The sequence below is a fragment of the Bufo bufo genome, chromosome 7, assembly GCF_905171765.1.
Source record: "Bufo bufo chromosome 7, aBufBuf1.1, whole genome shotgun sequence".
NCBI classification, from domain to species: domain Eukaryota; kingdom Metazoa; phylum Chordata; class Amphibia; order Anura; family Bufonidae; genus Bufo; species Bufo bufo.
Window position 1 is genome coordinate 46,692,742 of NC_053395.1, and position 24,859 is coordinate 46,717,600.

At 45.8% G+C, this 24,859-nt stretch overlaps 1 protein-coding gene across 2 annotated transcripts in view; it reads left to right on the plus strand.

Annotated features, from left to right (window-relative positions):
• Positions 1–21,794, plus strand: part of DAGLB (diacylglycerol lipase beta) — a 49,020-nt gene extending 27,226 nt beyond the window's left edge. For both annotated transcript variants that reach the window (XM_040439687.1, XM_040439686.1), the window contains exons 4-15: positions 147–408; positions 3,649–3,774; positions 3,888–4,015; positions 4,337–4,463; positions 4,547–4,630; positions 5,953–6,030; positions 6,551–6,631; positions 6,734–6,861; positions 17,484–17,552; positions 17,628–17,700; positions 18,168–18,418; positions 20,122–21,794. In XM_040439687.1, the coding sequence (XP_040295621.1) occupies positions 147–408; positions 3,649–3,774; positions 3,888–4,015; positions 4,337–4,463; positions 4,547–4,630; positions 5,953–6,030; positions 6,551–6,631; positions 6,734–6,861; positions 17,484–17,552; positions 17,628–17,700; positions 18,168–18,418; positions 20,122–20,314 (1,600 nt within the window). In that variant the 3' untranslated portion in view covers positions 20,315–21,794. The remainder of the gene's footprint in view (positions 1–146; positions 409–3,648; positions 3,775–3,887; positions 4,016–4,336; positions 4,464–4,546; positions 4,631–5,952; positions 6,031–6,550; positions 6,632–6,733; positions 6,862–17,483; positions 17,553–17,627; positions 17,701–18,167; positions 18,419–20,121) is intronic.
• The last annotated feature ends 3,065 nt before the right edge of the window (positions 21,795–24,859 follow it).

The following is a 24,859-nucleotide window of genomic DNA, read 5'->3' on the forward strand; positions in this document are numbered from 1 at the left end:
AATAACAAAATGTGAAAAAAGTGTAACTAAAAACTTTCCGGATGCATTGTGTTATTTTCTGAATATTTTTATTTGAGGAGTAGTGGGAATGCCTAATATGTGTACCTGAGGCTGGTTGTCACCTGCTGTCTCTCCATGTATTCCAGTTGGATCATCATGCTGTTCACCACTATAGCCGTCTTCATCGTGTTTGATCCACTGGGACGCAAGAAAGCTTTATATTATGTGAGAGATGAAGATCACAACCTGCAGAGCAGCCAGTCCGAGCAGCTGATGTACAACCTGAAGAAGACTGCTACTAGGGTGTGGGAGACCCGCATCCGCCTGTTCTGCTGCTGCATAGGCAACGACAATGACAACAGGGTGGCTTTCTCCAGCATCGCACAGCTATTCAGCAGCTACTTTGCTGTAAGCCATTCTCTGCAAATATGGTTGTTGTGGCTTCTTTTTTTTTGCATTGCATAAATAGCTTTTATTTAAAGGGAGCCCGTTGCAAGGATGTTCCGTTTAAATTTTGGCCTCTTTATGATGCACTTTTAAAGAGAGAGAGTGCAGTTGCATTTACTATATGAACCCCCAAAAAGCCAATTGCTGTGCTAAAACACCCCTCTAACAGCTCGAGGTACCGTCACACAATGCTTTCTGGTGTAACTCAAGACTAGTACACGATGACAAAAGCCAAGTATATGCAAACTTAAGAAATATATTACATTTAAATAGGTATTCCTATCACATAGAGTGATCGTACGTCACTAGGATGTGCCATCACTTTATGATGGGTGAGGGTTCTGACCTCTGGGACTCTCACCGGACCAGAAAATGAAGTATTGACCAGCACGGCGGGTGTCCAGGAGCACTGCGCTACAGGGAAATGCTGAAGGGGCCGCAATGCTTTGGCCTTTGCATTCTCAGGGTCAGTGGGGGTCCCACAGGTCAAATCCCCACTGATCATAAAGCGGTGGTGTATTCTGGCAATATGCCATCACTTTATGAGATGAAAATACCCTTGTTAAGTAGCAATCTTGTAACATTGGCATGCCCCTTTAAGATTGGATATTCTGTGGTTCTTGCCTTTACTTCTAGCTGCCAACCATGCTGGGGTGTTTAAAGGGGTTGTCTGTACTTTTGTGAAATCTCCCTTAGGTCAGAAAAAAATAAAGAAATGGTCTGTACTCTCCCTTCAGTCCGTCTCATGCTCTAGTCGTCCTGCAGTGATGACCTCAAGTGCATCATTCACTGCTGCCAACCACTTGGCCTCAGCAGTCACTTGCTGGACATGCAAGCTTACTACAGGACCAGTGGGGACCAATGTGGTGTGTCCATGGCTAAATGTTTAAAGGTTTTGTCCCACGATAAATCTACATTTTTCACACCAGCACCTGGATCAGAATATTTGTAATTGCATGGAATTAAATATTTAGTATAGCCACTCAGCTATTCACTAAAATCTATCTGTATAGCACCACCTGGCGTTTGCCCCTTTTTCTAAATTCTCTGTCCAGCTCACTGAGGTTGAAAGGGAAGCAAATGAGCTCTTAACAACCTCTCCCTCTGATGCCACCAGATGTAAGGCAGCTATCCTATAAGTCAATATTCAGCCCTTTTAAATAGGCCTTGAGACATGACTTGGATATTAAATAAGCCAGCATCTCATCTGCAGACAGCTGTTTCGGGGTGATTGCCCCTCATCAGTGCAGAGCAGAAAGTACTGGCTTAACTGGGTGAGAAGCCTAGGGCAGGATTTGGGGGTACTATCTCTCCTTGGGTAGAGAGCGCCTTAGTCGGTGTGAGGAGACTTAGTTAATATCCGAGTCATGCCCCAAGGCCTATTTAAATGGTTGAACATTGACTTCTAGGATAGCTTCCTTACATCTGGTGGTATTAGAGGCAGAGCTTGTTAAGAGCTCATTTGCATATCTTCTTCCCAGAATTCCAGAGGAGCATGTATGGCCTATAAGACTCCTGACACTGATTTAAGGCACTTTCTCCCCAAGGAGAGAGAGAGAGCACCCCCAAATGCTCTCTGAGGTTGACACACATGCTTAGTTCTATTCTTCAACTGCCACCAGCTGCAACAGACAGGACATGCCCCCTCAGCTGCAACAGACAGGACATGCCCCCTCAGCTGCAACAGACAGGACATGCCCCCTCAGCTGCAACAGACAGGACATGCCCCCTGAACTGCCAGCTTGAAATAAATCTAGCACCAACAATTGCACCAATGACAGCACATGCACCAACAATTGCACCATGGATCTCTGGGTCCATGCGAGGTTCAGGGCTGGTTCTAGCTTTGTTAGAAATAGATTGCCATGTCCTATATGATATAAATAATGGAAGTGGGGCACACTCTAAAAGTATAGGGATCTTTAATAACACTATTAATAACAATACAATAAGATATCAGAAAGCATAAAATTAAATGGAAAGCAGCAGATAAAATAATACCGACAATAAGATAGGTAATGAATTTAAAATGGCAATAAATACGGAGTATATATAAAATGTATTAAATCAGACAATATATTCGGTATGTATATGGATCCCAATATGAACTTTTAAGATAAAAACATTGAATTTGAATATTCGATAAGATAATGTAGGTAGTTCACTGGTTGTGCTTGGTATAATGTTCCATACAGGATTTATGCAATAGTATAGATCATCCTCTCCTGCAGACAGTCCTTAATCGCCAATATTGGCAGTAATCAAAGTCCCAAGCGTATGCAGCCTGAGAATTTAGTTATACAGTAGTCAGGCTGTTCATACGCACAGCGGCGTCCCGCTGTATTTGATATGAAGAGTGATCGCTTACTGGGGATGTGCAGAGGCTTAACCGAGGGTCTTTTAATGCTGGATAGTGGGCTCTCGACTCGGCGTGTCTGTCTTGACTCCGGTCTCAAGAGCTGATGTCCAGATTCGAATTTTGGCGCCAGTGAGGTTTGTTTGCTGCACGTGGTGTGGTTACCTTTCGTATAATAGCAGTAGCTCACTTCGGCAATTCGCTGGTTAAAGTAGCGGTTATCCAGGCTTCCTCGGTCTTGCAGGGTCTCTCTCCTTGATGGGGGGATTAATACCAGACGCGTTTCGGGGATTTACAAGAATGACCCCTTCCTCAGTGGTAGGGGTCATTCTTGTAAATCCCCGAAACGCCCGAATTGCCGAAGTGAGCTACTGCTATTATACGAAAGGTAACCGTATAAGACAACGTATCTTATTGTCGGTATTATTTTATCTGCTGCTTTCCATTTCATTTTATGCTTTCTGATATCTTATTGTATTGTTATTAATAGTGTTATTAAAGATCCCTATACTTTTAGAGTGTGCCCCACTTCCATTATTTATATTATTCACTATTTTCAGACTGGGTGTTGTCTGTTAAGTGGGTGCACCTCTGTGTGGTTCTCCACCTCATTTTAGTGCGACATTACGTTATTCGTTAATTATATGTCCTATATGATGTCTAATTTTCATTGTCTTACATTACTTTTAAAGGAACACCCTGACCTGAACCGTGTCATGCACTGCCGCCCTCTGCCCCTGCTCTACGTGTAACCCGGGTTTACCCAGAGTGTTCCTTTAATCTATGTGTTGAGAACTCGAGAACTTGGTCTTCAGCTCTACTTTGGTTTGGTCTTCTTGTTTCAGGACACAGACTTGGTTCCCAGTGATATAGCGGCAGGACTGACTCTCCTTCATCAGGAGCAGGACAAAGTGGAACTCAGCCGGGATCCGGATGAAGTGTTGTCCCACTCGTCATCCCCACCATCTGAGGTAGTCCTGGTCATGGTTAATGAGTTATCCGCCTGGGACAATTCCTTTAGAAGGACACCCCCTCCGGAAGATTAGCTGTTCTCCCCATAACGCTACTTCTCTTTTTGTTTTAGAGAGACAATCTGGATGTGGAGTTGGCGAAGGCGGCTCACTACATGCAGTTTGCAGCCGCTGCCTACGGTTGGCCCCTCTATGTGTACAGCAACCCCTTCACCGGACTATGCAAACTGTGCGGAGAATGGTGAGCGTCTTGTGTCATCTATGTTGCTCTGCTTTTAGGATGATGAGAGTCATTCTTTGTGTATTTTGACGTGAACCATTCACATCTAATCAGAAATGAGGCAGCATAATATGGGGGGGGGGGGGGGGTTAATTTTCAATTATTTCATTCATTACACACCTGTAACTGGACTGTGTAAATGCTGCCAGGACTCCTCGAAAAAGCAGAGGAGTCCTGCTTCCCCACTTACCTTACATGATTAACAGCTTGTCCATCTGCAACATGGTGGGCCTTCCAACCACACAATAAGACCACATAGATCTGATCAGTTTTCTTTTCTAGTTGCCAGAACCGGAGGGCCCAGAGTGATATTGTGGGCGGTGATCACCTCAATTGCCATTTTGGCTCTATTCTGCAAACAACAGGACTACAGTATCGGGATTTCATCCACATCTCCTTTCATAACCGGGTGAGGCACTGACCATCATGCCCCCGCAGTGGTCTATATGTATTTCCACGGCTTCTCTAATCAGTTCTCATTTTGTGTTGTAGATCTATGAAATCCCATTTTTTGTTGCCCTCGATCACAAAACAGAAGCCATCTTGGTAGCTGTAAGAGGAACACTGTCCCTTGAGGTAACTGATGATTGAGGAACATTTTTTGGGATACGTGGGTATGTATAGGTTATCTATACCTATGTCCTATCTGGATATTCTGGATCCTTTGGCTCTGAGTCTTAAAGGGGTTTCCGGGAATTTACAAGCAATGGCTTATCCTCAGGGGAGGCCACTTTCTGATCCACAGCGGTCCAGCAACCAGTATCCCCACAATTAGCTGTTCAGGTGCCAGAAGGACAAGGCTGTGTAGCCAATGGTGCTGGTTACTGCAGCATTGCCCCTAGCATCCAGCTATGTCCTCTGAACGGGATGTAGCGGGGCAGTTCTATCACCAATTTCCTGTACCAGATCTCCTGCAGAACAGCTGATCGGTGCGGAGTGCCGCCAATCAGATAGTGATGGCTTGTCTTGAGTATAGGCCATCACTGGTAAAATCTTGAACAACCCCTTTAAGTGCATGTATTTGCCTCTCTAGTTTTCTATTATGTTACCTTATGCTGTTATGTTTTTTTCTATGGTGTAGATGTTTAAAAAAAATAAATAAAAATCATCATAGGCTTAGGGTACTTTCACACTTGCGTTTTTCTTTTCCGGCATATAGTTCCGTCCGTGGGGCTCTATACCGGAAAATAACTGATTAGTTTTATCCCCATGCATTGTAAATGGAGAGTAATCCGTTCAGGATGCATCAGGATGTCTTCAGTTCAGTCGTTTTGACTGATCAGGAGATAATACCGCAGCATGCTACGGTTTTATCTCCGGCCCAAAAAAACTAAAGACTTGCCTGAATGCCGCATCCGGCATTTTTTTTCTATAGGAATGTATTAGTGCCAAAATACCAGAATGCCGGATCCGTCCTTCCGGTCTGCGCCTGCGCAGCTCGCTTTAAAATGTGAAAAAAATAAAACGGATCCGTTTGACAAACGGACAGACGGATCTGTTGTAATGCATTTTTAAGACTGGTCAGGATCCTGATCAGTCTTAAAATGCAATCAGGTGGCATACGTTTTGCCGGATACGGCAACGGATTCCTCTGCCGCAAGTGTGAAAGTAGCCTTAACAGGTTGTTCACATTGTACAATCACAGATCATCCGCACAGAAAGTAAAATTATCACATGGTGTTCTTTGCTGGGACCCCAGAATCCCCCCCAAGACTCACAAAGCAGCTTATGTGTGGCCGTGCCTAGTACTGCAGCCCCCCACTCACTACAGTACTGATTAGTGTGGATCCCAGAGATCAGACCCTCGGCAGTGAAGCGATTACTTTAGTTAGTGGAATATGAAATCCCCCCCCCCCCCATTACTACTTTTTACTGACCCCGAATTCTGCTCTTTGTAGGATGTTCTGACCGACCTGTCAGCGGACTGCGAGAATCTGCACACCGATTGCGTGGATGGAGATAGCTTTTCACATAAGGTGAAGAACCCATTCATTCATTGTCGATCCATAACCTACTAGAAAAAGGCTTGGGCTCTATGGCTGGACTTGCACTGCCCGATTTTATGGCCCAAACTGATGATGGAGCAATGATCAAGCCGTATGGTCCTCTTCCTAGAATCACTCGGGATGCCTTCTGTCCCTTGTGTGTGTAGATTTACAGATGTGCTGGAAAATCTCCACAACTGTGGCAATTCTTCGTAGAACATATATTTGGAGCCATGAAGTCCAGTAGCGCTGCCACTCTAGGCTCAGCAGAGCTGATATTGTCAATTTGTAATATAAATGTATTATGTGATTTTACATAGGGTATTCAGTAAACCTCCCACATTAATTTACATCGCACAATGTATACCGTTTAATCAAAAGTTTTACCCATCGAAGTCAAGGAAGCTCAGATCTAGGGCGCTGTTTGCAGGTTCCCCTCTGCCTCTCGGTGACACGTTTAGGCTTTGAATGACGTTTATGGAAGATCATCTGTAAAATTCATCTTTTTTAGGGCATAAGTCAGGCTGCTAGTTACATCTACAGAAGGCTTATAAATGATGGCATATTGAATCAAGCATTCACTGTTGCACCGGTAAGTCATTGTCCATAGACGTAACTTAATTATTATTATTTTTTTATCTATGACGCTGCATTATAATTTCTTTGACAATTTTTCATTTTGTTTTCTTGCCAGGAATACAAGCTTGTCATTGTAGGACATAGCTTGGGGGCTGGAGCAGCTGCTGTGTTGGCAGTGCAACTTCGAAGTTCTTTTCCTACTCTGAAGTGCTATGCATTTTCACCACCAGGGGGCCTTTTCAGGTGAGAAAGCCAGGGAACCTGTCCTCAGGATTGAGGCCTCCAAACTGCCACCAACCTCATCTCCAGGAGGATGACGGCTTCAAGATGATGTATAGTTTGAGTGATCTGGCATGAGTCCAGAAAAAGAAGTTCGAATGCTCTGTTCTGTGGGGGAGGACCCCCACGAACCACCTTTAGCAGCACTCCGCCAAGCCCAGTGCACCTAGCTCCACTGTGTATGTGTTGAATGTGCAGGAGGTGGCGTGTCATGACGTACCCAGCCTGCAGGACTCTTCCAAATGGCATCTCCCACGCCATGACTCTTTATATGCATTGAAATACAGCATTCATACTTCTTTTCCTGATTGACACATTGTTCAAAAATATACCAGACCATCACTGTGAAGATGTCACCGTCCTGGATAATAAGTGGTGGGCAGTTTAGGAGCCTAACGCCTGGTGACAAGTTCCCATTTACGCCTAAATTCATGACCCCCATTGCAACTTGTCAATTTGCAGAACCAGACACATGGCTGTGGACAGCACATAGATGACATCCGTGTGCTGTCTGCATCTGTATGTCCGTTCTGCAAATTATAGGATGTGTCCTATTTTGGTCCACAAAATGCTATCCATGGACCCACTGAAGTCAATGGGTCCTCAAAAAATAATAAGTGAATGGCACAAGGACAGTATCTGTTTGCGGACCACAAAATACCTATGGTTGTTTGCATGAGGCCTTAGGTTGGTGTAGAAGAAAGGTGTGTCACAAGGTCAAGGACATAGGGGCACATTTATTAAGACCGGCGTTTTAGATGCCGATCTTAATAAAGGCACTGTGCTGGCGGTGGATCTGCCAAAGTTATGAAGAGACGCCCTGGCCTCTCCATAACTTCGGCGCATCCGGCGCCAGTTCTAAATGTAAGACTGCTTCCTTGCTGTCTTACATTTAGACCATTTTTCTACACCTAAAACAGGTGTACAAAATGGTGAATGAGACGGCCTGCCGACCCTTCCCCGCCCACGTCACGCCCACAATTTTAGACCTGGCATGAGTGAGGCGAAGTCGCAAATAGCAGCGCAACTAACCGTTGTGCCGCCATCTGTGCCTGTAATATGCCTAATTCAGGCGTATTTCAATATAGTAAATGACCCCCATTATTTTCATTTTTGTTTAAGAACTCTTATTGCCGCTTCTAGTTCAGACCACAGTGGGGTCAGGATTTTATTTTGATATTTTTGGGCCTATAGCAATGATGGGCACCTCCGCTGTGGCCCTTGACTACGGAGTGCCGCACATTACGTGCAGTGTCCCTTGTCTAGCCATATCCATTGGTCTTGCTTGAGCGATCACTCCCCATTATAGTACATAGGCAATAAAGAAACCGTTTAAAGCAAACCTGCAGAACGTTGGGTGCATTCCTTTTGAGGGTCTTTCTACAACTTCCTCAAGTCACAGGCACAGCACGTCGTACAGCAATTGATACCTGCCCTCATAACCACATCCCACCTCCCAAAATTGTGCCAGCCACATAAACTGTGCTGCCTATTGCCCCATATTTAGACCCCCTTCTCTCATATAATATATTTGCCTACCCCAGGCTGCAGTCTTCTTTCCCCAGCTCTCATGTCCTTCCTAATGCTGCCACCTGCTGGCCAAATTATTTACATCCCGTCTTAAAGGGAACCTGTCACCGGGATTTTGTGTATAGAGCTGAGAACATGGGTTGCTAGATGGCCGCTAGCACATCCGCAAAACCCAGTCCCCATAGCTCTGTGTGCTTTTATTGTGTAAAAAAAACTATTTGATACAAATTAACCTGAAATGAGTCCTGTCCCTGACTCATCTCAAGTTAATTTGCATATGTATCAAATCTTTTTTTTGCGCAATAAAAGCACACAGAGCTATGGGGACTGGGTATTGCGGATGTGCTAGCGGCCATCTAGCAACCCATGTCCTCAGCTCTATACACAAAATCCCGGTGACGGGTTCCCTTTAAAGAGGACCTTTCATCTGTTTAACCCTAGTCTAATTAGGGTCTTACCTTATAGGGTGGCCCCCACTGATGTCATAGCATTATTTTTTTTAAAGTCCCCCGTTTGATTTTGGCGCTTTATATTCTAATTAGACGACTCGGTTATACTAGGCGGAGACTGGAGCTGTTCTCTGCGATGACATCAGTGGGGGCCACCCTATACGGTAAGACCCTAATTAGACTAGGGTTAAACAGATGAAAGGTCCTCTTTAAACAATGTAAATATTTAAAAGTAATGTGTCTTCAGACAATGACATATTGTTTAAATTAACATTTATTTATTTTTAGATTTTCGTGTTTGTTTTTTTTTGTTTTTTTTCTCCATATCACTATATTTAAATGAAAATCCTGCAGTGTTTTCACACTGGCCACTAGGCCAAGACTTCTGGTTCTTTGAGAGCACCCACGCAGGCCATAAACACAGTGGACAGGAGGTGGCCCCATTGACTTCTATGGTAGAGTTTTCTAGGCATGCTCTGTGACGTGTGCAGAGGACAGGAGGGAGCAGATAAGCTGTGATACCACCTATTGTGAATGGTGTTATCTATACAGAGGTGTTACTTGTCATTGTAATTCAGCCGGTGGTCATAATGGTAATGGCTACTAAAACGTTACCTGTACAGAACAGGAAATCATGACCGATCATTAGAATTAGTGACCAGGGGGGCATGGCCGGCGAGCGATGTGAGTAGACGGGCTGTGAACATCTCCCGCCGCCATAATCCTGAAACCAACCTGTTAAAGATCCTGTCTGCCCGCAGAGAGCCCTGAAAGACGGCAGAAAGGTCTACTATAGCCACAGAAGCCATACCGGGGGAGTCTGGAGATGGCCAAGGGACGCAGCAAGCAGGGAGAAGGAAACGGTGAGCCTGATATCCAAGATGGCGCCGTAGCGGGAGTGCAGGGGGCCGACAGGGAGGAGCGATTTTCCCGCAATCCATCTGCTCCAGAACAGTCTGCAGCAATATCAGACCCAGAAGAGCCGGGCAGAGATAATAACCCAAAGTGAGGGAGAGGAAGAAAATCCTGCAGCAGCCAACCGGAGAGATGGAGGCGCCAGAAGGTGCTGATGATGAAATGTCTGTAAAATCTCCCACTATATCAGATGTCTTTACTGCAGTCAAACAATGCAATGCGGCTTTACTTATTTTAAACACCAAGCTGGGGGGAATAAAAGAAGATGTCTCCGTTATCAGGCATGATTTACAGAAAGTGGCGGAACGTGCACAGCTGTGGAAGGAAGAGTGAGCAGTCTGGAAGATAATCTCCTGCCATTACAAGCCATAGCGCAGAAGCATGCTCAAGAGAGAACAGCCTTATTTGCCAAAACCGACGATCTCGAAAATAGGCTGAGAAGCAATAATATACACTTGGTTGGAGTTCCTGAAATAGTGGAGGGTAACAATCCAGATGTATACTTAGAAACATGGCTCAGTCTAACCTTTGGGACTGAAATATTATGTAAGCTGTTTGCGGTGGAAAGGGCGCATAGAGTTCCCGCCAGGCCGACCGCCCAGACCAGTATTAATCAAAGTCCTGCATTACAAGGATCGAGATGCAATTCTTCGTAAAGCTAGAGAGCGATCGGATCAGGAGATGAACGGAGTCGAGGTGTCGTTATTTCCGGACTATTCGGTAGAGGTCCAGAAGAGTTGGGCGTCATTTATGGCTGTCAAAAGAAGGCTGCGTCGGTTGCAAGTTCCATACTCCATGATCTACCCAGCCAAACTCCGGGTCGTGGCTCTTGGATCTACTACCTTCTTAGAATCGCCTAAAGATGTGCTGCGATGGCTGGACGTCCATGAAAAACAGATGCTTCAAGCAGTTCCAGATTGATCTGAAAGGGACTGGTGACTATATACGTCATAAATGTCTAGTCTATGTGCAGGGGGTTGATTAGAGGGAATGCAATAGTTGATAATGCAAAATGTTCCCCTAATGTCCCTTGCAGGGGTTCAGGTGCCCCTCTGTTAGCTCAGGCTCCGGAGAGCTACCTCAGTTACCGTACATTTTGGTTGAAAAAGGGGAAAATGTATGTTCAATATTGGGCTGTTTTTATATTTCCTCCATTAAAGGCTAACTGTCATATATATATTTTTTGGAGTGTTGGATTGTGGTGATTAATATCACCTTAGTGGCCCTATTTAAACTTTTCACTGTGTATTCAATTACCCCTTAATTCCACAGTTTTGTTCCCTGTACTGCCTACTTTTACCTGTGCTTAAAATAGGGTTGCTAGGCATGGTACGTCTATCTGTTGAAGGACGGAGGACGCAGGAGCATGCTGCGTGCAGGGTCACATTACTGACAGCCAGGGACTGTAGGTAAATGATTAAAGCCAGGTCCTCCCCAGCAGCTGATAACAGTGCCTGGGCTGTGTGCACTTCTCCCTGTCCCTGCGCTTGGCAGACGCTCCCTCACTCAGCAGAGCTGGAGAATGCAGAGTTGGAGCAGCGCAGACCAGGGAAGGGAGATCTGCCATCTGCTCAGTGTATAAATGAAAGCAACATGTGGTAAGAGGACCCCTTTGTGCTGGAGATTAACCCTTTAGGGGGGAGGGCTCTGGTTACTGACACTTTTGGGGGGCTATTGTTACTGGCTAGTGAGGGCAGGCGGGATTGGCCTCAGGCTAAATCGGAGATGGATAGGATGGGCCTAGCCTTCTGTTTATTCCTCATACTCTAGAGCAGAGGTGCACAACTTGCGGCCCGGGGGCCACATACGGCCCTTGATACCATTCTGTGTGGCCCCCAACCATCTGGTAACAGACATGTATGCCTATGTCTTGTGGCTGCTCACATGTATTTTTCATGTATTTCTCCCATTAGATGGGAGTCCTGGAAGTGTAACTAGACATTATTGGTATATAATGTGTGTTCAATATGCCATAAGTACAATATTTCAGTTGTTAATACACGTTTAAATTTAAATTTCGGCCCTCGTCATTGGTTCAGTCTGGCAATGTGGCCCCCAACCAGGAAACGTTGTGCACCCCTGCTCTAGAGGGTTAAGTGTTTTAATCCATAGACGTGTACCTTTTCAACTGTGCAGGTCCAAAATCGACCGGGAGGAACGATATGTAGGGCTATACTGTACCCTCTTTAATGTAGAATGTATTTTAATGTTTCTATACATCCTTCCGCCCTTCTCTAACACGGTTTTAACGCAAGCATTGGCATTTGCAGCCTCGGAGCCTCATTTGCCTATATTGTTTCTTGGCGACTTCAATCATTTTGTGAATAATGTACGGGACCCTAGAACTCCTTTTGGTAGGTGATTAGAGGAATTGGGACTAGTGGATGTTCGGAGGGTCAGGAATCCTACGGATAGGTGTTTTTCTTGTGCCTCTCTCTCGCGCATCGTCTTGGCCCTGGATATCACAGGTCTCCTATGCTCCTCGTGTGTTATCAGACCACTCTATCCTGTCGGCTGGTTTAAGGGTGGGAGAGGCGCGGAGGCCGAGATGTGGAGGCTGGAAATGAAACCCATTCTGGATACAATCGGTGAATATGGTGGAAGTTAGAGAGCAGGTGCGGGAGGGTTCACGAGGGTTCAGCTGAAATAGGAGTGATATGGGATGCACTGAAGGCATTTCTGAGAGTTACTGTACCTTTTTATTGCACAAATATCCAGAGTTAAAACCAAAACTAGAGCCATGGGGGAAGAGCTTAATCGTAGACTAATGGAGAAGGAGATGCTTCATGTAGCTGATCCCTCCCCATCCTACTTAGCGATATGGAAAGAGGCACTTAATGTGTACAGCTTGGAACAAGCCGGTAATAGAAGATTCTTTATGAAAAAGCGGGCCATTTGCTGGCGACAGTAGCTAGGGCTCAGTACACATGATGAAGACTGGTTCTGGAATGGTGGTTTCTGAGACCCCTGAGCTTCTTAGTGTTTAAGCAGTTTTAGGCTACATGCACACAAATGTATTTTGTTTCCGTGTCCGTTCCGTTTTGTTTTTTTTTGCGGATAGAATGCGGACCCATTCATTTCAATGGGTCCGCAAAAAACACAGACAGCACACAGTGTGCTGTCCGCATCAGTATGTCCGTTCCATTGCGCTGGGGAGTACGGACAATGAGAAAGCGACTGGCCCGGATGGGTTACCAGCTGAGGTATTTAAATCCATGGGGGAAGATTTTTTGTCAACATTGCTAGAAGTCTTTATGAAGGCGCGGGAAGTGGGGCGACTGCCTAATTCACAAAACCACAAACAAATATTTTTTCAATATATAGCAATTCCTGCAATATCGCAACTAAATCACAGAAGGCAAGAATTTAAAACGTAACTTTTAATGTTAATAATTATAACATGAGCCACTTCAAAGACTGCCTAATTCCTTTTCTGAAGCCACCATAGTAGTCCTCCCTAAGCCGGGAAAGGACCCTGTCTTGCCTGAATCATACAGACCGATTTCTTTGCTCACAACAGATGTGAAGATCCTATCCAACATCTTAGCGAATAGGCTGGTAGGAGTTATGTCTGTAATACATCTAGATCAGTCGGGGTTTATACCATCTAAGTCTACTGCAATTAATTTAAGGAGACATGCAGGCGGTCCCGGGGGGCTCACTTGGCAAAGCAGTGATGTCACTAGATGCTGCAAAAGCGTTTGATAGTGTCGAGTGGGGCTACCTATGGGCTGTCTTGCAAAATATGGGATTTGGGCCCGTATTCTTATGGCTTCGGTTATTATATGTGGCTCCTAAGGCTCTATTCACACGTCCGTGGAATGGGTCCGCATCCATTCAGCAATATCCGGAACGGGTGCGGACCCATTCATTCTCTATGGGGCAGGAATGGATGTGGACAGCACACAGTGTGCTCTTTGCATCCGCATTTCCGGAATTCAGCCCCGATCTTCTGGTCCGCAGCTCCGGAAAAAAATAGAACATGTCCTATTCTTGTCCGCAATTGCGGACAAGAATAGGCAGTTCTATGAGGGTGCCGGCCGGGTGACAGACGTGTGAATGGACCCTAAGGCTAAAGTCAGAGTAAATAATGAGCTATCGGAGAGTTTCGTGCTGGAAAGAGGGACCAGGCAGGGGTGCCCGTTATCGCCTTTGCTGTTTGCCATCGCTATCGAACCGCTGGCTGCACTTGTTAGGCAAGACCCCCAAATTCATGGCTTTAAATATCCAGGGGCGGAGGGAAAACTGGCATTATATGCAGATGACATGCTTCTATTTTTAGATGATGTGACGACTACGGTAGGTAGGGTAATGGAGATCATAGATCAGTTTGGAAAATATTCGGGGTTGACCATCAATTGGACCAAATCGGCATTAATGTTGATGTCTCCCCCAAGAGAATAGGAGATTGGTAACGAATGTTCCGATTTTGTGTGTAGATACCTTTTTAAATACCTAGGCATACGGATTACGTGTAATATACAGGACTATAGTGTTTCTAATATCTATCCACTGTTGAAAATGAAAATTAAAGGAGAAGGTAAACACATGGATGAAAATACCTCTCTCGGTTGGGACGTGCCAACTTAGCTAAAATGATCCTTTTTTAAATCAGATCATTTTTATTGTAGAAATGTACAACAATAAAGCATTGTTACAAATATAAACATGTTGTATCACATAATTTGATATACAACGTCAATTCCACTGGACAATATGATAAATCAACAAATGTCTATGTGGATTATAAAACTACCGCAACATACCCTTCCCACCCCTCCTTCCCCCCAACTCCCACTTCAGCACTTTATGGACTTATCCGAGTATTATTCGGTGCTAATCCTCCAGCGGCCCCACAATTTTTCATATTTTTGAGGACATCCCCTCTTCTTGAACACCATTTTCTCATAAACTAACATTGTGTTTACTTTCCTTCTGAATTCCTCAATGACTAGAGGGCATGACTGAATCCAATGTAAGGCAATCAGCTTCCTTGCCACATATAGTAATCGGCCAGCTACAATCCTTTCTGTCTCCTCCTTTCCAATATCTGACACATAACCCAGAACACATACTTTTGCTTACTAGACCTCACAGATGCCCGGGCTCCTTCCAGACCGCTCTCTCTCCCATCTGAGGACGCCTCTGTCTCCTCACGATCTTTCAAGCCCGCTCGCGCCTCTCCCGAATCGCGGGCATATTGACTGAGCCGCGCCGCCACATTCCGGCTCATTTCTTCCTGCGGGTCCTCCCCTTCGTCCTCCTCGGCGCCATGTTGCGGCCGCTCCTCTCTGAAGCTCACCTGGGATCCTTTTGACATTTTCGCCGGCTTCTGTGAACTCCTGACCATTGTCCCCGCGATCTTACGGCTGTCCCACCGCTGCAGAACGTCTGTAATTAGCTTTTCGGTGACTTTGCAGGATAAACGGCAGGAGCTCTTCACATGTGCGCCTTACTCCATGCCGCGCTAGGCCACGCCCCTCAGCTAAAATGATCTTAATGGCACAACAGCTATATGTCCTGCATAATGCACCAGTATGGCTCCCAAGGTATCTACTCCGTAGGATGGATGATATATTCAGAGATTTAGTATGGAAAAAGAGCTCCAGAATAGCTCTGTCTAAGTTGCAGCTGCCTAAAACAGAGGGAGGAATAGCCTTGCCTAATCCGTGGGTAGGCTTCCTTTCTGCACAATTACAGCGTATGCGGGGATGGGGGATAGAGGATGGGGACAATGCCTGGGATTCCAGAAGACTAATTGTACAATCCCTGGTATCTGAAAAATCTCTAATAGGGGCATTAGAGGCACATAGATTTAGGTTATGCTCTCCTGGACTACCTACTTTACTCTTTATGCATAAAGTGTGGTGGAAGGTACGAGAAGTACTGGGGGTAATTGGATGTACGAAATATACCCCTATTTGGAGGAATACACAGTTGGGGGAGATTTACAAGCTGGAAGGATTTGATAGCTGGGAAAGGGCTGGGGGTCACTAGGATATCACAACTCTGTTTAAAGGGGAACCTCCAAATCCTTTCAGCAACTGCAAACAGAGTTTCAATTATCAGTGTTTTATCAGTACTTGACGTTAAGGCACGCCGAGTCCAGAACGAGTGCGAGATAGTCTGGCCTGTACTACTGGATCTATGTCGGAAGATAGATGGAGGGATGTTTTAGGGGCAGTACCCACGGTATCTATGAGTGTGTCGCTCACAATTGTTTCTAAGACTTCGTGTATATAAGTCTGCGAGCGGACTCTAAATGCCCAGGGTGTGCTGCCCCGGAAGCAGACCTGATCCACATGTTCTGGTCTTGTACGGAACTGGAGCATTTTTGGAGTGCGGTGTATAAACAAATAGAAGAAAGCTATGAAGTTATGGTACCGAGGGTTCCTCTTGTGGGGTACCTTGGATACGTAGAAGATCTGTCAGTTTCCACAGATCACAAACAAGCTATTGCTAAGTTATTATACACCGCACGCAAATCTATAGCTAAACATTGGATACAACCAACCCCTCCACCTGAGCCGGAGTGGATAAGTATGGCTAATCATATGATCTCCATGGAAAGTGGTATTCATATTAGAAGGGGCACTATAAAGAAATTCGAAAAACAGTGGAGGGTGTGGTTGGCTGGTCCTGGTATGTTGTCCCAGAGATTGACGCATATATGGAATGACATGGTTATTAGCGGATTTGGAACATACAAGTTAGTGAAGTATCTAAAGTGATATCGGGTGATGTCTGTGGTGGAGAAGTATGGCCACACGGAGAGAGGGGGGGGGGGGGGGCGAAGATTTGAGGGGTTATAGGGCAATACTTATTGTTTAAAGAATAACAGTACACAATTGTTGTAAATGATTTTTTTTTCTGTAAAAGACGGGTGCCGATACATGCAATGTAAGTATGGTCTATGTGTAATGCTATGTTGTATGTGAAACGCAAATAAATCTGATAAAGATCTGATTTTAAAAAATAAATAAAATTGTGACCAGTCTGAATATTGCAGGATTATATACATTTTTTAAAGATAGATAGTGACATAAAAAATAAAAAAAATACAAAAAAAAAAAAGTTTAATATAAAAACGTTTTAAACAATGGGTCATTTATTATTATTATTTTTTATGATACATTCCCTTTAGAGTTGTGTTCCAGGTATTTATTACTAATAACCTATCCTCAGTTGGGGACCCGACACCAACGACCAGCTGTTTGATCAGGCCGCAGCACTTGGCCTCCTTGCCACTTACCAAGCACAGCGGCATCCATTGGATATCAGCCGTGCTTGGTATTAAATGGGATTGAACTGCACATAGGCCATGTTATCAATGAACATGTTGGATATATTAGCGATCGCCAATCATCCCTCCCTCCCCAAATCCCTTTGTCCTTATCTCCTCCTTGTTCTGACCTGAAGGGGACAGTTGTCTTACGTCCAGTGGGGGTCTGACTCCTGGCACCCCCACCGATCTGCTGTTTGACCGCGCTGCTGTGCACCAAGTCAGCTCTGTACACTGGGAGGTGGCCATGAACGATACTGCAGTGCTGGCCTGATACAGTATTCTTATCTAAGCTAATGGGAAACCATTTTCTGATACTTCATTGTTGTCATTCATTACCTTGTGCAGAATGTGACCGAGTTAGTGGCGGGTTTAACCTTTTTTTTTTTTTCTCCTTCTTCTTTTCCTAGCAAAGCTCTTGCTGATTATTCAAAGAATTTTATCATCTCGATAATAGTCGGGAAGGATCTTGTGCCAAGGTGAGGACTGCTTGGAATACAGGTGATATAAACTTACATGACAGCAAATGAGACATTTTATCTTCCCTTTTACAGACTGAGTTTACCAAACATGGAAGATCTGAAGAACCGAATACTAAGGATGGTGGTGAACTGTAACCGACCCAAGGTATGTGAATCTATAACCCTAAGGGTCCATTCAGATGAACGTAAGTGAATGTAATTGACTTGAATGGGTTCGTGATCGGCAAGATACGGAAACAGGACATGTCCTATCTTTTGCGGTGCAGAGGCACGGACCCTGAAAGCCCACGGAAGAGCTTCCAATCCATGCCTCCATTCCTCAAAAGATAGGACATATCCTATCTGTTTCCGTATCTTGCAGATTGCGGACCCAATCAAATCAACAGAGTGCACACAGCCGGTGCCTGTATTTTGTGGACCCGTTCTTTGCAGCCCACAATACGGGCACTGACCCCTTCCGGTCATCTGAATGGACCCTTAGGGTGGCAGTCTCCCTAGATGCCAACCATGGGTGTCCTGGAATGCCAGATCATTAGATGCCATTTTAAAGGAGGCGCTTATTTATAGAGGAGATCTGTTAATGTTTTATATCTTCTCCCTGACTCTCATCAGTACCGGATCCTGCTGCACGGATGTTGGTATGAAATATTCGGTGGCAATCCAGATAACTTCCCGACAGAACTGGATGGCCGAAACATGGCATCTCTGACACAGCCGCTGTTGGCTGAGCAGGCTTTACTGATTCAGAAATCCTCCTCATACAGCACACTAACAGAGGGCTCCCCCGCTGATTCTCCTCGACATCCTCGTCTGTATCTACCAGGGAAGATCATCCATATTACAGAAGACAGCAGATCAGGATGGTAAGTACCTCCCGTTCATTGTGTGGAATTCTGTAAGGGTGAGTTCACACGGAATTGTCGAAAATTTGCAATGCGAATTCAGCCAAAATATGAACAGTTTCCAGTACAATACAAAACCTCATTCGCGTGTAGTGGCAAAAAATTGGCGCAGAATTTTCACAATATCACCCACATCTATCTACCCTTACCCTAAGGGGTTGTTCAAATGGCTTTTTTTAAAAAAATTGTCAGTCGAATTTTGGAGCAGACCGCAGCCCCTAGATTCCGCCGATGGCTGCTTCCTTTCTGTCTCCCATTCACTTCAGTGGGAGGCAGCGCTGAAGATCGTACCTGTCCTGCATTCCCCATCTAATACCAATTCTGGAGCACCTATTGTTAGGACTGTATGATGTGCCATTCCTTTATTATTCCTTCTAGAAATGTATAAATGAATTGTCAGTGGTCTGCAATGAAGGTCCAGATGGATGTTACCAGCAGAGGGAGTATGTCCCTGCACAGTCTGACACTATCCAATCAGTGCCAGACTGTGCAGGGACACCCCCCAACTGCTAACCCCTATCTGGAACTTTATTCCAAACTGCTAGTAATTAATTTATAACTTCTAGCAGGAATAATAAAGAAATGGCACAACATAGAGTGATAAGAATAGATTCCCCAGTATTGTTAGTACATGCAGGGATGCAATAGTTACCTTATTGTTCGACCTATAAGAGACACCTAGGTTTTAGAGGAGGAAAACAAGAAAAAAAATATTGTTCATCAGACCTCAGCTCAGAGCCACAGTCAGACCCCCAATGTTAATCAGACCTCCGCATAGACACCTAATGGTAATAAGACCCCCAATCAGACCTCAGTGTGAAGGTGAATGACCCCCAAAGCAGACCTCAGATCAGACCCCCGGCCGTTGCTCCTGACATGCGCTCTCTCCTCGTTCTTCCTGCCGTGTGCTTTGCTGTGACCTGATGTGCACAGCATAAGGTCACAGAGCACCGACGTCCTTACGCTGTGAGCCGAGGAAGACCAGGAAGCGGTGAGTACAGAGCCAGGGGAGCACTCATTCGTGTTCGCCCCATAAGACGCACTGACATTTTCATACCACATTGGTGGGGAGCGAAGGGCACAGGTCCTTTTTTTTAGTAAAATTCCTATTAGTAATCTCAGTGAAGGACATGATGAGGGCAGCCTCTCCTTAGCCCAGGGTGGCTGATGACGGAGAACAGTAGAATCCCTTGCACAGCAAATGTAGAGAAATCTTTCTTCAGCATGCACAGCACTTGATAATTAATATTGAAAAAGGATGCCCACTATTCATGAAAAGTTGTGATTCTCTACCCAACCAGTCTCAAGATCTCTGCTTGCAGTCAGTGAATGGAAACATTTATTGTTTACACCCAGAGGCTGAAAACCTTTCCCTGACCTAGTACTGCTCATATAGCTGCACTGTATAGGAATGAGCTTTCTGTTATAGCAGCTGTGTGAGACAGGTTTTCCGCCTCTGAATTCTTTGACTGCAAGCAGAGATCTTGAAAATGGTGAGAAATGGATAAGCAAAGTATATTAGAAAGTTGCATAACTTTCAGAGTATCTTCAGATCTATTATTCCTGAAACCTCCTACTCAGGCTATACGGTGTATATAGGACTGCAGAACGCCACTAGGACTGGTCAGTCATATCTAATTATTATGTCAATTTTTTTTCCCCAGTCTCTGTTTTTCGGATGTGAAATACAGCGCACAGTGGTCGAAAGAGACTTCTTTCAACAGCATTTACATCAGCCCCAGAATGATCACCGACCACATGCCGGACATTGTACAGAACGCTCTGAGGAGCCTGTGTCCGGAGCGCGCCGGCTGTATGCCCTGTCAGACTCCACCGCACGACTTGCCTACCAATTAGGTCTAAGCCATTGCAAGCAGTGCACCTTCTCACCTGTGTGGATATGGGGGGGACAAGCGAAGCAGTCTTACTAATAACACAGTAACCCTCCCTCTACTACAGGACGATGACGCCGCGGCTGAGAAACGATCCTGGTGACAAGAAACGCACACATGTTTGGTTGCCTTTTGCACTAGCCTTTTTTGTTTCTTTGGATGAGTTTAATATTTTAAGTTAAAAGTTTTGTGAAAGGGATGGAACAAGCAAAGCAAAAATTCTGCACTGCTTAAAGGGGTTGTCCGGGATTGACATATTAAGGACCGATTCTCAGGATAGGTCATCAATATAAGATCAACGGGGGTCCAGCTCTTAGGCACCCCGCTGATCAGCTGTACGAAGAGATCCCAGCTGTCCATAAGCCCTTCTGCCACCGCCTCTAGGCCATGTGATGTGTCGTTCATTGGTTACACGGCCTAGTCGCAGTTCAGCCCCATTCAAGTAATTCCCTTCCATTTTCAAGATCTCTGCTTGCTGACAGTGAGAAGATTGTTGTTTACATACAGACCTAGTCCTGCTGTTGCATCCATGTATCAGTTTGGTGGTCGGGCTGTTTAGCTTATTGTCTAGACTGTATCCAACTGTATCAGGGGAAAGAAGGACTAGCTGTGTATGGGTTTGAAGCCACTAAATGTAAGCCAGAATACCTTTAAAGGGGTTGTTCACCCCTGGGGACCCCCCTCCCCCCAATGTCGCCAGACCCCCATTGGGAATCATGCTGATCTGGTTCCTGCTGCTGGGTTCCGGCTCCTTTGCTCCACCGCAGCTCCTAGGTCTCCTCGTGTCAAGATCCGGTTTTGCGTAGGTCACGTGGCCGCTGCACGTCCACCACGGCAACATGTCACCCATCCATTACATGACCCAGTGACATGACGCATGGGTAAACACTTCACGGTAGTGGCCACACAACCGGTGTCTACATCTGGTTTGACCCAGGAGCTGCGGCAGGGATCAGGTAAGTATGATTCCCATAACAGGTCCGGCCACGCTGAGGATGGGGGGGGGTCTGCATAAAAGCTCTCAAGGGGTGAACAGCCCCTTTAACTTGTTTGACCGCAAGCAGTGATTGTGACATTGGTAAGGAAACACAATGTTTGTTAGAAGGTAGATAAAAAAAAAAAAAGCCAGACCCTTTGTGCAGACAGTCGGGTGGGCTGTCCATGTCCGCCATGCAGATTATTGCGTGTTCTTGTGTTATGCCTTTGTGTGTGTATGTGTAATATTATATGTGAATGCGCCGATGTGTGTAATGAAATAATGAGCCTGTTGCAGTTCTGAGAGCAGGTGCACGTTTGCAAGGTGTTGTCCTGTAGCAACCAGTTTACCATTTTTCCAAGCACCAACATGAAATGTCAGCACAATTCTTCCAGAACCGTATTACTTTTGCAGCTGTTTTTTAAATTGTCTCATGAATGCTGTCTTAAAGGAATTCTTCAGGACACTAGAAGGTTTATTGTGGCGTCTTTGCAATCCACCAGTCTGTACTATCATACGTAATCCTCAAGATCTCCTCCAAAGAACCAAGCTACTATAGAGAATGTATTACAAAGCATGGGCACCTCCAACGTCCAGTCCACTAGGAGTCGGGTCAGGACCATGACTCCGGTAGGGAAGCCCTTGCTTAGATTGTGGGTTCCCTACTGATCTTATGAGGTCCTGCTTCTGGGGACCCCTGTGATCCCTTCTGAGGAAACAATCCGTTTTGAAGTATTGTGAGGAATCTATTGATGTCTGCGGACCCTCATGGTCCTGAAGAGCAGAGACCCTGACTCCGCTCTGTCACCTCAGTCTAGTGGGGTAGACAACTGCTTTTCATTTTGGTGCACCAAAGAGGCCATTGATTGACTGCAGTGTTTGTCATGTGTTGTCGGCATGATGTCACCACTGCAGAGATCTGGAGCAGCGGTGTGGGATCTGCCAGGTTACTAATGATCACTACTTGCAGGTGGATCCCTTGTGGTGTCCGCTGTCGTCTTGAAACCAGACAGACCCTTTAAATTTGCCACCTGCTCATGTTCCCCACGCGTTGGGCTATGCAGCTTGTGCACAGGCATTGGGGGTCATTTACTATGCCCCTCTATGCGAGAAACTTTTTAAACATCATGGCGCCTTAATTTAGGGGTCCTTGCCACTTTTTGAAAAGCGGGGGCATGGTGTGGGTGGCCCGGCACATTTACCATCACTTACACCAGTTTACTGCCAGTCTACTACCAGCTGGAGTAGATTTTAATCTAGGCGCATGGACTGCCGGAGGGTGCACTTAAGTTATGACGAGTCCTGCGCTTGGTAATTCCAAAAATATTCTCTACATTATGGATCTGTATTTATTGGCATATGAAGTGAACTGAATGTCTAATGGTTTTGAACATTCACTTTATAATACTGTCCTCGCCACCAGGGCAATTCACTTCTTGCATCTTTTCTTATTATGCCTCTTTTACTAAAACTTTACTTGACTCCGTTCTTGCAATGCATTTGTGAGACTGATCCGCATCCGGATCCGTCTCACAAATGCTTTCAGACACACCCAGAACGGCGGATCCGGCGGGCAGTTCCGACGACTGAACTGCCCGCCGAATCACACTGCCGCAAGTGTGAAAGTAGCCTAATCCGTTCAGGATGTCTTCAGTCATTTTGACTGATCAGGCAAAAGATACAACAGTAGCATGCTATGGTTTTTCCTCCGGCAAAAAAAAAACTGAACACTTGCCGGATCCGGCATTTTTTCCCATAGGAATGTATTAGTGCCGGATCCCGCATTCAAAATACCGGAATGCTGGATCCGTCCCTCTGGTCTGCGCATGCGCAGACCAGTAAAAATTAGAAAAAAAGATACAAGACGGATCCGTCTGTCCGCATGACAAGCGGAGAGACGAATCCGTTCTTGCAATGCATTTGTGAGACGGATCCGCATCCGGATGCGTCTCGCAAGTGCTTTCAGTCAGATCCAGATCGGCGGATCCGGCGGGCAGTTTTGATGACAGAACCGCCCGCCGGATCACACTGCCGCAAGTGTGAAAATAGACTAATCTGAGCGTTTTAGACCACTCAGATCAGGTCATAGACTCCTTTGCCCACGTTACAATTTTACCTTTGTGTTCTGTCCCTTGCCGAGATCTTCCAAAAAATACTTTTAAAACTTATGCTAATGAAGTTCTGCAAGTGCCCAGAAGACCATACCTCTTTCACCCCTCTGGCCAGCCTTTGTTTCCTATTATTACCTCCTCCTCTCCCTCACAAATCTCACGCCTGCGCCGCAGCAGAGAGCTGTAGTGAAGCCAAAGAAGGGGTGGGTCGGCGCATGTGCAGTGCAACTCCCTGTTCCTCTGCCCATAATGGGCACAGCAGTGCGCAGGTGTGAGATTTGTGAGGGAGAGGAGGAGGTAATAATAGGAAACTGCACTACGGAGGCTCCCACTAGAAACCTCGGGTCAGCAGCAGTTGTCTGCACTACTGAGGCTCCCACTAGAAACCTCGGGTCAGCAGCAGTTGTCTGCACTACTGAGGCTCCCACTAGAAACCTGTGGTGGGCAGCAACTATGTCTGCACTACTGAGGCCACCACTACACATCTCTCAGCAGCAGTTGGGTCGGCACTACTGAGGATCCTGCTAGAAACCTGTGGCCTGCAACAGCTACATCTGCACCACTGAGGCTCCTGTCTGATTTTGCCAAAATGAAATAGGGCTGCCTGTGACTACAGCTATATTCATGAAAGGTGCCTGATCTGTACCAAAACCACCAATAATAATCTTTATTTATATAGCACCAACCTATTCCGCAGCGCTTTGCTTCAGGGGTTCATGTACAAACTAGGGCTGCACGATATGGGAATTTTGTGCGATTGCGATTAGGGCCCTAAAAATTGCGATAACGATATGCGATGCGATATTTTAAGGGAATTGTGCTAGAGGTCTATTTGCTTGGATTTTCCCATATGAGCCGCTGACTCGGCTGGGTATGACATAGTTATAGGGGATCTGTGGATGGCACTGTTATAGGGGATCTGTGGATGGCACTGTTATGGGGGATCTGTGGATGATGCACTGTTGTGGGGGATCTGTGGATGGCGCTGTGTTGTGGGGGATCAGGGGAGGACGCTGTGTTGTGGGGGATCAGGGGAGGACGCTGTGTTGTGGGGGATCAGGGGAGGACGCTGTTATGGGGTGGATCTGTGGAGGACGCTGTTATGGCGTGGATCTGTGGAGGACGCTGTTATGGCGTGGATCTGTGGAGGACGCTGTTATGGCGTGGATCTGTGGAGGACGCTGTTATGTGGGGGATCTGTGGAGGACGCTGTTATGGCGTGGATCTGTGGAGGACGCTGTTATGGCGTGGATCTGTGGAGGACGCTGTTATGGCGTGGATCTGTGGAGGACGCTGTTATGGCGTGGATCTGTGGAGGACGCTGTTATGGCGTGGATCTGTGGAGGACGCTGTTATGGCGTGGATCTGTGGAGGACGCTGTTATGGCGTGGATCTGTTGAGGACGCTGTTATGGCGTGGATCT